Genomic DNA, 12,738 nt, shown 5'->3' with positions numbered 1-12,738 from the left:
TACTGAAAATAATGTGTACTTTCCTCTATCTAAAGACAGCTGTTCTTCTTCATGTTATAAAACTAATAAAAACATGTTTAAAAAAAATATACCCATCAGAGAGATAAAATGAAAGAGAAAGAGGAGGGGCAGGAGGGGAGAGGGGCAGAAGTGAAAAAAGATGGAGAAGAAGGGTGAGAAAGTTGTGTATTCTATGTGAGAGGAGGATCTCTCACCCTGCAGCCACTGCACGGTTGCTACATGCTATAATACAGTATACGTAAGCTAGAAGTGACAATAGGAGATCTTAAATGGATGAATACAGAAACATCCGAACTTGTCCTATAGTCTCCCTGGACATCTCAAGGGAGAAAGAGGTGTGGAAAAACAGACCCACCAAACCACTACTCTTGTCGCATAGTTTCACAGTTTAAATGTGGATCAGCGTCACAGACAGGGTGGGGAGCTGTGTTGACCCGTGCTAGTTGCATAACTGTTGTCAAACAGGATATAATTCCTCTCTGCAGACCTTGAGTTAGGCAGCTGCAGCACAAGAGCACTGGGCTGCGGACAACATTCAAGTAACGTGGGGCACGTTGTGCACCTGGACATATATTAGGGGGAGGTGGTGCACCAACACGTGTCCGACTGCCTCCTGCATGCAATGGGGATGCAGAGACAACAGACCCAAAGTAACAGGGCAAGCTACGAAAAGAATATAAATGACAGGATTTTTACATACAAAGAAGGGCTGGATGTTTAGGGTGATATGTTTCAAATGCTATGATGATTGTAAACTACAAAATGCGTACCATGGAAAGCTAATGTGTGTTGTGTGGCAAGGGGTATTGTGGTGTGCCGTCGCGGGACATAGTAAGTTGTATATGGGACCTACATGAAATCCAGATTGTGGGAGTGGCTTTTCTACATCATGAATACTGTCACAAGTTGGGTGCCTGCCGTCCTTTATCCTGCTAAGCTACATAATGAATAGAAAAGTAGCTTGATTCCCAGTATAATTCCACCAACACATACGCTCAGAACAGTAAAATATGATTCTATAGATTTTGAGTTGTGAACACCAGCCATAAATGCCTCTTGAGTGAGTTCATATACTCCCATCTTAAATCCCCAATGTCCTGCAGCGCAAACACCAGCTTATTACCATACTCCACATGCGTAATGTAGTGTAGTATTTAAACAGAAAGTACAGTATGTTCTTGCTTGCTAGTCCCCCACCTCACAGAGACGTGGACAGGGTCCCAAGTGAAACTATACCAGGCAAGATATATCTTTTATGGATTCACATGCTGGGCATCAACTGTAAAGCAGGATTCCTCAACTAAGTAGCAGGGGTACGGTGGGGTAGGTGTATGTGTATATGTGTGTGTGTTTTTTCGTTTGTTTGATTTTGTATAGGAGACATCTTCCCTAGCACTGCTCCTTGCCATGCTTGAATATACACAAAGTAATATTTCTGGTGCCCATGTGGCAGCTTCGCTGGTCTGTGGCAATAGCAGATTACCAATGCATTCAAGTGAAGATGTGGCTTATGAGGGGAATGGGCTCCGGGTCGAATTATCAGAAACATAGTAGAAAGCGGGTAACACAACTCACAATGGTTCTCGCAATACTGCTCTTAATGATGGGATCACCCCTGTGTTGAGAGCAAATGGTAGAAAGAGGTGCTCTGTTTTTCAAAAACGATATGTAAATATCAGAGTTAATATTGGCCCAGACAGCCGGCTCTAGAGACAGTTTATGGCATTCCCAGAAGTTTAAGCCTGACTTCAGTGACAGAACTGGTATTGCCAGTGCAGATTAAGTTGTGGCACAGGTGTAAGTGTTGAGGCTTATAATAAGAAAGAGTTGCTGTGCTAACCTATGCGGGGGCATCCGAGAGGGTGAATTCGCTAACTCTTGCACCTTCGGGCAGTGTGGGCCACGGTTATCTGCAGAGTGATGCGCACACTTTCACCCCAACAAATGAAGTGACTGTGTTGTGAGGGCATACTTTGGTGTTGTTGGTAACGGCTTGAGCTGTAGGCTAGTATTAAGCAAATAGTGTGTACTAGAAATGTATTTCAGAAGATTTTATTCCAGCTGCCCAAGAAAAAGAAGCTGGGGTGGAGGGAAGGTCATTCATAATCAATAAAAATGTATTCAATGAGCAACCAGGATCACAAGTAAGTAGCCATTTCTTTAACATCGTATGCTCTTCATTCATCGTCATAAACATTACAATAAAGTATCAAATTAAAATAACATTGTAGTCCTCGTGGTTTTTCGGCATAAGTAATAAAAAACTATGTAAACTGAGTAGAGAAGAAATCTGAAGGAACCTCAAAACGGAGTTAAGCAGAGAGGTTCCTCAGAGCCGCTTGACCAAAACTAGCATCAGCTTCCCTTTTGGAGCTGGGATATTTCCTCATGAAACTGTGAAGTACAAACATTTGTTACAAGATGATGTTCTTCATGAAGCCGTGCATCGGGCTCCCACTGCCCTCCCAGGCGCCCTCTTTTATGTATTAGACCCTCCAGTGTGATCTCCCGTCTTTGATTCAAGGAGGTGGAGCTCCTGTGAACGCGTCGTCTCCCCATTGATCATAAGGATCTTTTATGTATTGGACCCTCCAGTGTGATCTCCCGTCTTTGATTCAAGGAGGTGGAGCTCCTGTGAACGCATCGTCTCCCCATTGATCATAAGGATCTTTTATGTATTGGACCCTCCAGTGTGATCTCCCGTCTTTGATTCAAGGAGGTGGAGCTCCTGTGAACGCGTCGTCTCCCCATTGATGATGAGGGGTTGGTTATGGTTATGGAGTTGGTTATGGAGTCAAAGCAAAGGGAACCTTTGAATTGTTTGCTCCCTTGAACTGCTGCCCGATGTACAATGAGGACACCCATGACTGCCGAGGAATCGGACCCTACACCCTTACTGATTCTGCAAATTGATGTGGACAGGGAGGGAAACCAGTGAATGGGCATTTAGAGACAAAAGAAAAGGCTGACAGAATACAGAACAGGGAAAATTGAGTATTGTGGAAAACAAATGTTCCATCAGGTCGGAGGTTACTTTCTGGGAGGCGTACAGCAAATGTGGTCATAAATAAAGGAATTAACAGAAAAGTGGGTAGGAGACCTCGGAAGCAGGCAACAATAGAGGGTGAGACGGACCTTCTGACACTTGAAAAGACGTTTGAAGGGTGGACCCTGCCATGGACAGGAAACCAAAACTGAAGAAATAAGAATTCCTATAGTTTGCTAACAACGAAGTATGCAACCGTTGCACAGTCATGCAGAAGAGATATATGAAGTTGGTAGCAAGGCAGGGAAATTGATATCTGGCTGAGCAGAAGGGATGTTGGACATAGGTAGACTGCTGAGGTTGAGGCTTGGGACGCCCCAATGATTATGGGGATGCCGGGATTGCTTGGGTTTTCAATAAACACTTAACAAAATAGTATTAAGCAAACACAGAGATAGATAAACAGGAGATTTCTGGGATTGTTGTGAAAATGCCAGCTCTGACATTGCGACAGAAGATAGGGAAATGCTGGGAATGGTGCTTACTGTGGTACCACTGCCCAAATATAGAGTGAGAGGTTCCTGGCCCCAATGGTTTGCATGCTAAACTAGTTTATCAGGGTCTGTGTGGGGATGGGACAGAGCTGCTCCACTCAGACCAACCTGGATTCATGCAGTAACGAAATACTAGGCTAAAACTCAGAAGGTTGTGTGCTTATGGATGATGTGAGGACTGGGTTGCCAACCTAACCCATGCACAGTACACAGACACACACTCTACAAAAATGTCTCCTGCAACCTAGCCAGAGCCTCTTATACTGGATGCTCATAGGCCGCAGACCTTGCAGTAAAAGGCCAGGCAGTACAGGTGGCATCGCTTAATCCAATTTAAAGAGAGAGTACAGTTTGTAAATCTCCATAGGGGAGTCTCACCAGACAACAAAGGTCCAGAAGCAGAGGTCATAATCAGAATTAATTCTCCTCTATGGAGAAGGCCAAGACTCATGGTATTATGGAAAATAGAATGCATGGGAACTTCAGAAATATTGGAAATTGTTTTTGGATTTGGGTTTTATGATGACACAACGTGATTTCACAGGAAGATTCAGAGGCAAAGAAACTCCGACGCTGAATAGGTGGGATATAACGGCATAGATGCATTTTTTAACTACTGAGTGTGTTTCCCAGGTGAAGGTCAACCATTCAGGTAAAGTCAACATGGATCTGTTGTAACTATAAAAGTATTTTTCATGCACTTTCCATGAACACAGGTCCACACACAGCTCTGTGCCTATGCTGTTGTATATTATTGCACACATCTTATAAAAATCAAAAATAGTTTGTTTAAACATCGTTGGTGTCAATATGGTTGAAAGTGATAGAGGAAGTAATCCCAAGCCCTCCTCCCTGGCTTTTTATTTTAACTTGGTGTGTGTGTGGGGGAAAGAGCAAATTAGAAGTGTAGGTCTGTGGGTAACGCAATAACCTTTGCATTCACCCAAGGCCCATGTAGCACTTAATTTGTAAAAGTGCCGGGGTCCAAAGTTGTGCTTAGAAACCCATAGTCGGTGGTGTTGAAGGTCATGGTGGCAAAATCTAAGACTGTGTACTCTTGGTTTCCCCCTCATGCCTCTTTCATCCACCACCAGACATTCCCTGCCCCTTTATTTCACTTATGCAGGTACTTTCTCATCCATGCTTTCTCCCTTTGTCACTGTTTTCTGTCGTTCCCTACTATTTTCTTTCCCTCTTTTGTGTTTTTCCCCTCTCTTCCTCTGGATTAAAATCTGATGAGGAAAAATAAGAGCCGGTCTCAAAAAATGAGTGCAAGTGGGCAACACCTGCAACCACCGTCTCAAATTAAGCACTGGCCTCAGAATAGCTTAAATTTTAGTGAGCAGATGCAGGCGACCCATGATGTAGGTCGATGTCTGGAGCGATCCACAGAGTGAACAGCATAGGATCTTTGTGCCGGCAGGTTTGCTTCGTATTTACTCGTGGACGGTGGATGAGATTGGTGGCAAAGGATAAATCCGGATGATGAAATAGTTGCGAAAGGGGCAGAGGAGTTTGTGGGTGTCTCTGTGGTGGGGGGGGACAGCAGTATCAATGATACGGTCATCATGAAATCCTAAAACTGTATTAGTTATAACAGGAGGGAGGACTGAACCAGTGACGAAGTGAAGCGATTTATCAGGTGACTATACCAACTAGTACAAAGCCACTGCTGTCCGAAGTGCAAGGGGAAGGCCGAGTATAGGTGAAAATTTAGGAGAGAATAAAATGGATCACACGTTTACTAATTCTGCAAATTAAGAAGTTAGAAAACAACCAGAGTGCAGCAGTAGGGGCTGTGGATTGGATGTAGTCTTTTTAGGACTATCTGGAACTTAAGAGCATTTCTAATTCAACATGCTGCACAAGTGGTGCTGCCGTTCCTGATGTCTGATAGTTTTTACGATCAAGCTGAAGTTAGTTTAAATTTTGAATCATCTTGTTCTGTTACATGGGGTTGGAGGAGAGAGGTAAAGGGGCAGTACACTGAGGGGCTTAGAATGTCGCTGTTGAGGCAAGGCGGGCCCCTCACAGAGTAGGAAGGGTCAAAGGTTGGGGCGTGGCTGGACATATTCAGGTGGGCCTTTAGGCATACTAGAGTATTTTAGGTCCAGATAGGATACAGGTTGTGGAAAGGCTGGAGGACGGGTGAATTAAGGCAGGTTGCCTGGCAGCCAGGGTTGTGAGGCACACACAGTGACGTCTTACCTGATTGGCACTCTGAACTCCTGCTGAGCAGTTACCAGGAACTTGGTTAAAGCTTCATTGGGCTGGTAAAACCCGATCAGCAAAATCTCCTTCATGTTTGGTACCTGGAGAAAGATAGTCAAATAATGGATCCAATAATGGACTTATTTTATCTCCTCCCAAAAGCAAAGGTACATAAAAATTAACTGTTGTTAACTTGACATTTAAATACCTTGAAGCTGTATATATATATATATATAAAGTGTGAGTGTGCGTCAAGGTATGTGTGTATTTGTGTAGTTAAATCCATTAAATCTACACTTACTGCAGCACTAGCATGTGGGAAACATCCTTTACAACGCAACTTTTACCAAGCAATGCTTTTACATTGCAGCTTTTACAACGCAAACCATTACAACGCATTGCGCTGGGGGGCGCTCTAGGATAGGGAATATATTTAATTTACTATCCAACACCTTCCCTACTATCCACGGGGACTGGAGTTGGAATAGTAAATTAAATAGTTCACTATCCAGCGCCCCAAAGCACTATGCGTTGTAATGGTATGCGTTGTAAAACTCGCGTTGTAAAAGCATGCGATGTAAAAGCATGCGTTGTAATGTCGTACATCCCTAGCATGATAGTCACCCTCATGCCTCTCACCAGCCAGTAGGGTTAAGGTGGACTCAGCCATGAGTCAAGCCAGCACATCAGAAAGTGTTATGAGAAAAGAGCACACCAAACCACGTTAGGACCGCCCCTGAAAGCTCCGAAGGTTTTAGGATGAGTCGGAAACATGGAAGGGTTGCATCAGGTCTGTACAGATGAAGGAGAGTAAGCCACATGTAGCCACCTCCTAACCAACTCTACTAAACATACAGAGAACTGTGCACAATAAGAATGGAAAAGAAAAATATCCATATCATAGCTGTGTGTTGATTATAAAAAGGAAATTCATCCTGGGTTAAAACTCATAGGACTACTATTGACTATTAGGTTCATCGTTCAAGGCCTGCTCACATCACCCTTATAAAGGGGAAGTTTCTTATCACTTATTTGGTGCATTTCTCCCACTCCCAATGCCCCTTAAAATGGGGCACCCTTCACTCACCTTGGTGCATGCCTCAATGTGGTGCTGGACCATGGGGACCCCAGCAACAGGGAACAGAGGTTTCGGCACCTCAAACGACAGGGGGCGGAACCTGGTACCTGCAACAAGACATTGAAAACAGTCAACATCAATTCTGACCAATGAGGCTCTGTGAACCGTTAACAGCTCACACAATAAGAATGCCATTGCCCCAACGGAGGCATTCAATGTTTCAGGCAACCAGAGCGGTCTATTTAAAAGTCTCCAACCAGTCGTTGTTAAGACGGTTAATGCCATATCCAATGGGCATTAACAACTATTTAGTGCCTGTCTCACCATTAACGGCCTGAGCCAAGGTGCAAAATGTAGAGGGACATTAATAACTAATAATGTAACCTGTTTGTCCCTTCCCCCTCCTTAAGCAATGGTATTATGTGGAAGGGTGATGGAAAGAGAGAGAGAGAAATATTGAGTCATTAACTGCAATAAAATTAGTTTAAAGTAATGCTGCCAATACATCTCAATACCTCTAGGCGCTGCGTGGAACAGGTGGAGCTATCCCTAAGTTTCCAATCGCCCAAGACAGCTAAAGTATATAAAACCCTGAAAAGAATAACATCTGGCAGACAATGCATGCATAGCCGGCATTAATCTGGATGGTGGTAGCGCCCTACTTCATTGCCTCCCTGACGCCCCCTTAGGGCACCCTACAGGCCGTGGCATGTCTTATCCGGGTCTTGAAGAAATATGATCATGTTCCGCACCATCTTCAAAGGCAACGGCATCATTCGTGGAGGTTCTCAACACAACCGCAGAGAGAACACTATCAGACTGCAGACTAATACGTGTACAGGACAACCGGCCATTTCCATCTCTGTACCTAGGATCTAGAACACAGTTCCTATATGAATCAGGACTGCCCCGGAGCGGCTCCAATTTAGGAAAGAATTGAAGACTCCATAATAATGCATCGACTGTCCACAGCCCAGCGACCTCTCCTGTCACTCGTTGACCTCATTCTGGTCTTCGACCACGTACAGCGCTCCATTGTCTTGTGGTGGGGTTCACGTCTACCCATATTCATACAAAAATACATAATCCACTAACCCCACACTATGTACAGGATGAACTCCTCAGTTTCTGCAACAACTTCTTTCCAACAAATGTTCGTTAAGTCACTTGGATGATGCAAGACAGGTATGGAAAATCAAAGCCTGGTTGTGTCTTTCTCCTCCTTACGTGTTAGTAATGTCACAGCAATGCACCGCAAAGCCAGGGTGAGGGTGCACTGCTCAGTGGAGTACATATTGAAAATGTAAGATTCTCAGAAGAGTCCATGTTGAGCAAAGTAGGAAGGATATAAAAACATATTAGAACATTTCCATAATGACTTCGCAGTTGAAGAATACATAAGATGTATATGCAGGCCTGTATATATAGTTACAGTGCAGGTCCGGGGATGGGAATGGCCAGAAGGTGGTTGCCTGAACATGGTAGTCTGCTGGGGTGTAGGTATGAGATACTGTGACAGCAATGGTAGAGAGCTATGGCGGTGAGGCTTTTGTAAATAAGGCACAGTATTTCACTACAGTTGGGAGCCAGGGCAGCTTTTTAGGTACTGCAGGGTTGAGAGAACTTTTTATTGTCCCTGAGGTGACTTTTACTTGTGTCTAGGTTTTCTGTGATCTGTTAAGGACGTGTTTTAAGAGCCTTTGAACAGAATACTTGCATAGTTTAGATTTCATTTTAAAGCTAAAGCTACCCATTACTTAGGCATTGGGGCATTAAGGGCACTCTGTTGCACTTCAACCTCCTGGTCACATTTACTGTTCGGCATGACTTGGTTCTTGGTTTGTACTCTCATCTACGTTATTGACAAATCAACATGCTTCATTTATAGCGTAACAAAGCCAGCTCTTTGCAGTCACAGACCCAGATGACAGGCAATCTGGGTGTATGCAGGCTCCCAGACTTTGAGAGACTGACCTCTTTTCCTGCTGCTGAGATGTTAAATAATTATTTGCTATGTTTTTGATAGGACCAAAACACAATGAACCTTTTACACAAGTGACTGATTTGAATGAAATCAGAAACGATATTGATTCTTCATTCACATATTTGATTAATACCAGCAGATGCTTTGTTTGCACGTATGTGGAGGCTGGAAGCTCATTTTCAGACTGCCCACTAGGACTGAGAGGTTATAGGGCAGCTTATTAAGGTGATTGTGTTTGAAGAGGGGCAGAGGAGAATAGGGAAAGTTTGGCTGGAGTATGTAAAACGTGATGTCTTCAGAAGGAACAATTCTGTTGAAAGCAGCCCAGTTAATGATAAACATCAGTTGGCGCACTGGACCCATGGCGATGGCTGCCTCTCAGTGCGAATCTATGAGAGTTACAGAGGACGGTGTAGAAGGCATCGGACAGGTCTAGTAGAACTTCTTCATGGTTTCTGCATGGACCATGATGTTATTCGAGGATGTGAGGAAGGAGCGGTCTGTGGAGGGTTCTAGAATGCAAAAGGATTCTATGTGCAAAGGTATCCAAACAATTTTCCCAACATTGTTGAGAGATATGCTCAGAAGTTACAGTCAATGGACATGTTCTGGGAGGATTGACAAGCGAACTGATAGTTTGGTCAAATTTGGCTCCGGTTTCTGGGGGAAAAACAGCTGCTGATGAGATAGGTCAGTGGGGTAACTGAGATGTGGGCACATTCTCTGGCCAGAGTGTGGCTGGAGGCATCAGCTATAATGGACAGTTTTGGGGTATGTAGTGGGGGTTTGATCCTTTTCTCTGCAAAGAGTGGGGTGAGTTATTTAGTGGGCAAGCGTTATTGGAACTCAAAGACCCTCAAGACAAAAAGGTAAGACTAGTGTGATAGGAGTAGATGTAAGTATAGTCATCGTTCTCGTTAGTGTAGGCGGAATACCCATTGGCTCGTCCACAGCACGTGTTGCACATGATACTTTGCGGAGGCCGGGTGAATAGGTGTCAACTATCAATAGAGGATTTGCCAAGAAAGCCAACAGGCGGATCTTCCTCTGCACTACAGCGTATTCCTCATTACCAGGATTATGTGTGACTTTATATCTGTCTCAGACTAAGATCATGATGCAAGCATGACCTCGTTAGAGCACAGGTTTAAATTAATGTCACTACACCTGTTCAAATTGCCTTTAGTGGTTATAACGCTAGTGACGTAGATCAGCAGTAGAAACACGAGTCCTTGTGGTGCTAATTAATGTACTAGTAGTAAACAAAGAGGAAGAAAGGAATAGGAGAGAAAATTGTTATCAGTAAGATTCCGATGCGTTTAAGTATTGAGATGGTAAGCACCACTAAGCAGCACATTTTTATATAGTAATCTTCTTTGCACAAGAATGTATATTCACGGTTGTGGTCTCACTGGTACCTACCTACACCAGTGGTGGGAGTGCCCAATCCTTCAGGCGTACTGGGGAAAGGTTACAACAGAGCTGTCTAGACTAAAATGTGCAATTAGAATGTTATTCCCATGCAATGTGCTTAATGCAGGTGGGTCGCTCGCTATAAGTGTACCCAGTAAGCAACAAACTGTGAGAACTCAGTATTTATCAGGTGCACAATTTGCACCTCTATTCAAATCAGGGTGTACGGGTCATCATTAGTGGCCGAGTAATCATCTCACAATTCCTATGTCTCAGAATTACTATCTATATGAATATAATTTGGAATAACATGCGGAAAGCGGTGTTCCAGCAGCCATTCATCCATGTTTTCCACCTGAGTTTCACTCAGACCTTTAGCCTGCTTGAGTAGGCGAAGCGTACGGGTGAAACACTCTAGTCCTGTAGCCTTCCTGCAGAGAATGCAAACCTAGCGGGGCTCTTAACTCCGGCTGCCAAACCTAGCAGGATTACTGGGCTACGCATAATGAGACATTAGACCCTAAACCTCAGCATAATGGAATGTTAGACCTACCCATAAAAGGTTTGCCTTCTCTAAATTCAGCAACCCAGTGCTGATGCATCAGAAGTAAAGGCATGACTCAAAAAGGTGAAGCCAGTTAAAGGAGAGGTAAAGCGGTGAAAAGTCCCAGTACGACAGTCACAGAGCAATGTTTCTTCACAGAGTTTTTAAGTCCTTTCTCCGATGCTCTCATTCATCTTTTCTGTCATGAAATGACCAATCGATTCACTACCTCGGTGTCGAAACACTGACTTCTGTACAATCAGATTACCTCCTTCACTGACTACCATCAGACTTACCTCAATCTGGAGCAACTTTTCACTGAAATAATACTCCTCTCGTTTAAGACTTTACTATGTTGTTTGAAATTCTCATTCCTAAAAGCATCAGTATCACTGAGTTGAACACACAATCACTGTGTCCTGCATCCATGTTGTACGTATTTGTTACCAGGCTTGTCTCTAGAATAAAACACACAACAGTTGCTACTGCAGTCTCCAAACACACATTACTACTTATAATTAATGTAAAGAAATACAGAGTAACCACTGCTGTTGCTTTAACTGTATGGACCACAGTGGTTATCTTGAATACAGAGTTACCCTATTTCTGGGTACATGTGACCGTGTGACAGACTCATGCATTCCCCCCCTTCCGGGGTGCCCCAATCCCAATGTTACTCTGCTGTTAAGACTGACTCAAGTACTGGCAATCCTCTCTGGGATCCTGGGATCCCAGTTCTTCCTTGAATTATGGGGCCCTCTAACCCCAGGCTTGTGTGAGATTAATTCAAAATCAAAAGGAGGGAGGTAGAATTTGTAGATCCATTCAGCTTCCAGGCTATATAATCAAAAAATCAAATGGGGAGTGGAACACTGGATACTACAGCACCAGGGTTCTTAGGAGACCTTCTTAAAAAACCCTCATACACGCACGTAAGCGGTGTGGTGGTATATCTTGATTCTCCACCATTATACGTAGCGTGGGTGCATCATCATAGGGTCTTTGTATAGTAGTATGCAACCTCCACCCGGAGGTAACCACTGGCTATGCAGCAGTGTTCAGAAATAGTGCTAAAAAGATGTGTAAGAGTATATAAAAAATCCTTGGATCAACAATTTATTTATTTTTTTAATAAAGAAACCTGATTCAAGAATTATTGAAAAAGGGGTTTTGTATAGATTGAGATTGTGTTACTAGATCTACTATACGTTAGATTTGGTCAGATGGTCGACATGTTCCACTCCCCATGTGATTTTTGGATTAAGGCAGACTCATGTAGTATCACTCTCCGGGGGGACCTCTGATCCCAGCTTTGTGTGCGGTTAGGGCAGACTCATGCACTATCTCACTGTCCTGTGGTCCTCTGAGCCTACTCCTGCCTTGATGTTATGACAGACTCGTACACTACCCTCCTGTCGTCCTCTGATCACAGGCCCCCTCAGTAGCACAAGACTTTCTTCGCCCTCCACAGCCTCCATCTGCCGGAGAACAGCAAGGATGCGGCGTCCACTTGGGAAAAGCGTGAGAGACTAAATGCAGGGCTGTAATCTTGAAAAATGTGAACTTAGTGCACTTTTGACTTGTGGGGCAACTGGCACTGCACTAAAGCCCGATTCATGTTACTGCGATAAACCCGATGTAGTAGATCACGCCATGAATGCATCCCCCAGGAAGAATTAGCATGAAGGAAGTCAGCTGGTGTAGCATCACAAGAGAGAATCTTAACCAGATGGGAGAAGTGTGGTGCAGCCGCCAGAGCGACTGACTTCGGAGCCGTGTTCACGGTTCGATTCCCTGCTCCAGCTCAACTCAGCATCATGTGACTCTGGGGAATATCTCACTGATCGCCCCGATGGCCCGCCCAGTGCTTGGATACCCTTAGATACCCACGCTTTACAAATGTGGAATTATAACTAGGACCACTCACTACTCTGTCTACTGGATTGA

The 12,738-nt window shown here is 44.0% G+C and overlaps 1 protein-coding gene across 1 annotated transcript in view; it reads right to left on the bottom strand.

Moving 5' to 3' along the window:
- The window catches only part of GMPPA (GDP-mannose pyrophosphorylase A), a 99,189-nt gene that overhangs the window by 69,635 nt on the left and 16,816 nt on the right, over nt 1–12,738 (bottom strand). Inside the window, exons 3-4 of the mRNA XM_078679191.1 lie at nt 6,860–6,957; nt 5,770–5,873 (exon numbers count right to left, since the gene is read on the bottom strand). Coding sequence (XP_078535317.1) covers nt 5,770–5,873; nt 6,860–6,957 — 202 coding nt within the window. The remainder of the gene's footprint in view (nt 1–5,769; nt 5,874–6,859; nt 6,958–12,738) is intronic.

The sequence above is a fragment of the Lissotriton helveticus genome, chromosome 3_1 (assembly GCF_964261635.1).
Source record: "Lissotriton helveticus chromosome 3_1, aLisHel1.1, whole genome shotgun sequence".
Classification (NCBI taxonomy): Eukaryota; Metazoa; Chordata; class Amphibia; order Caudata; family Salamandridae; genus Lissotriton; species Lissotriton helveticus.
The sequence above is the reverse complement of the archived record's forward strand: the minus strand, read 5'-3'. Positions and strand labels throughout refer to the sequence as shown.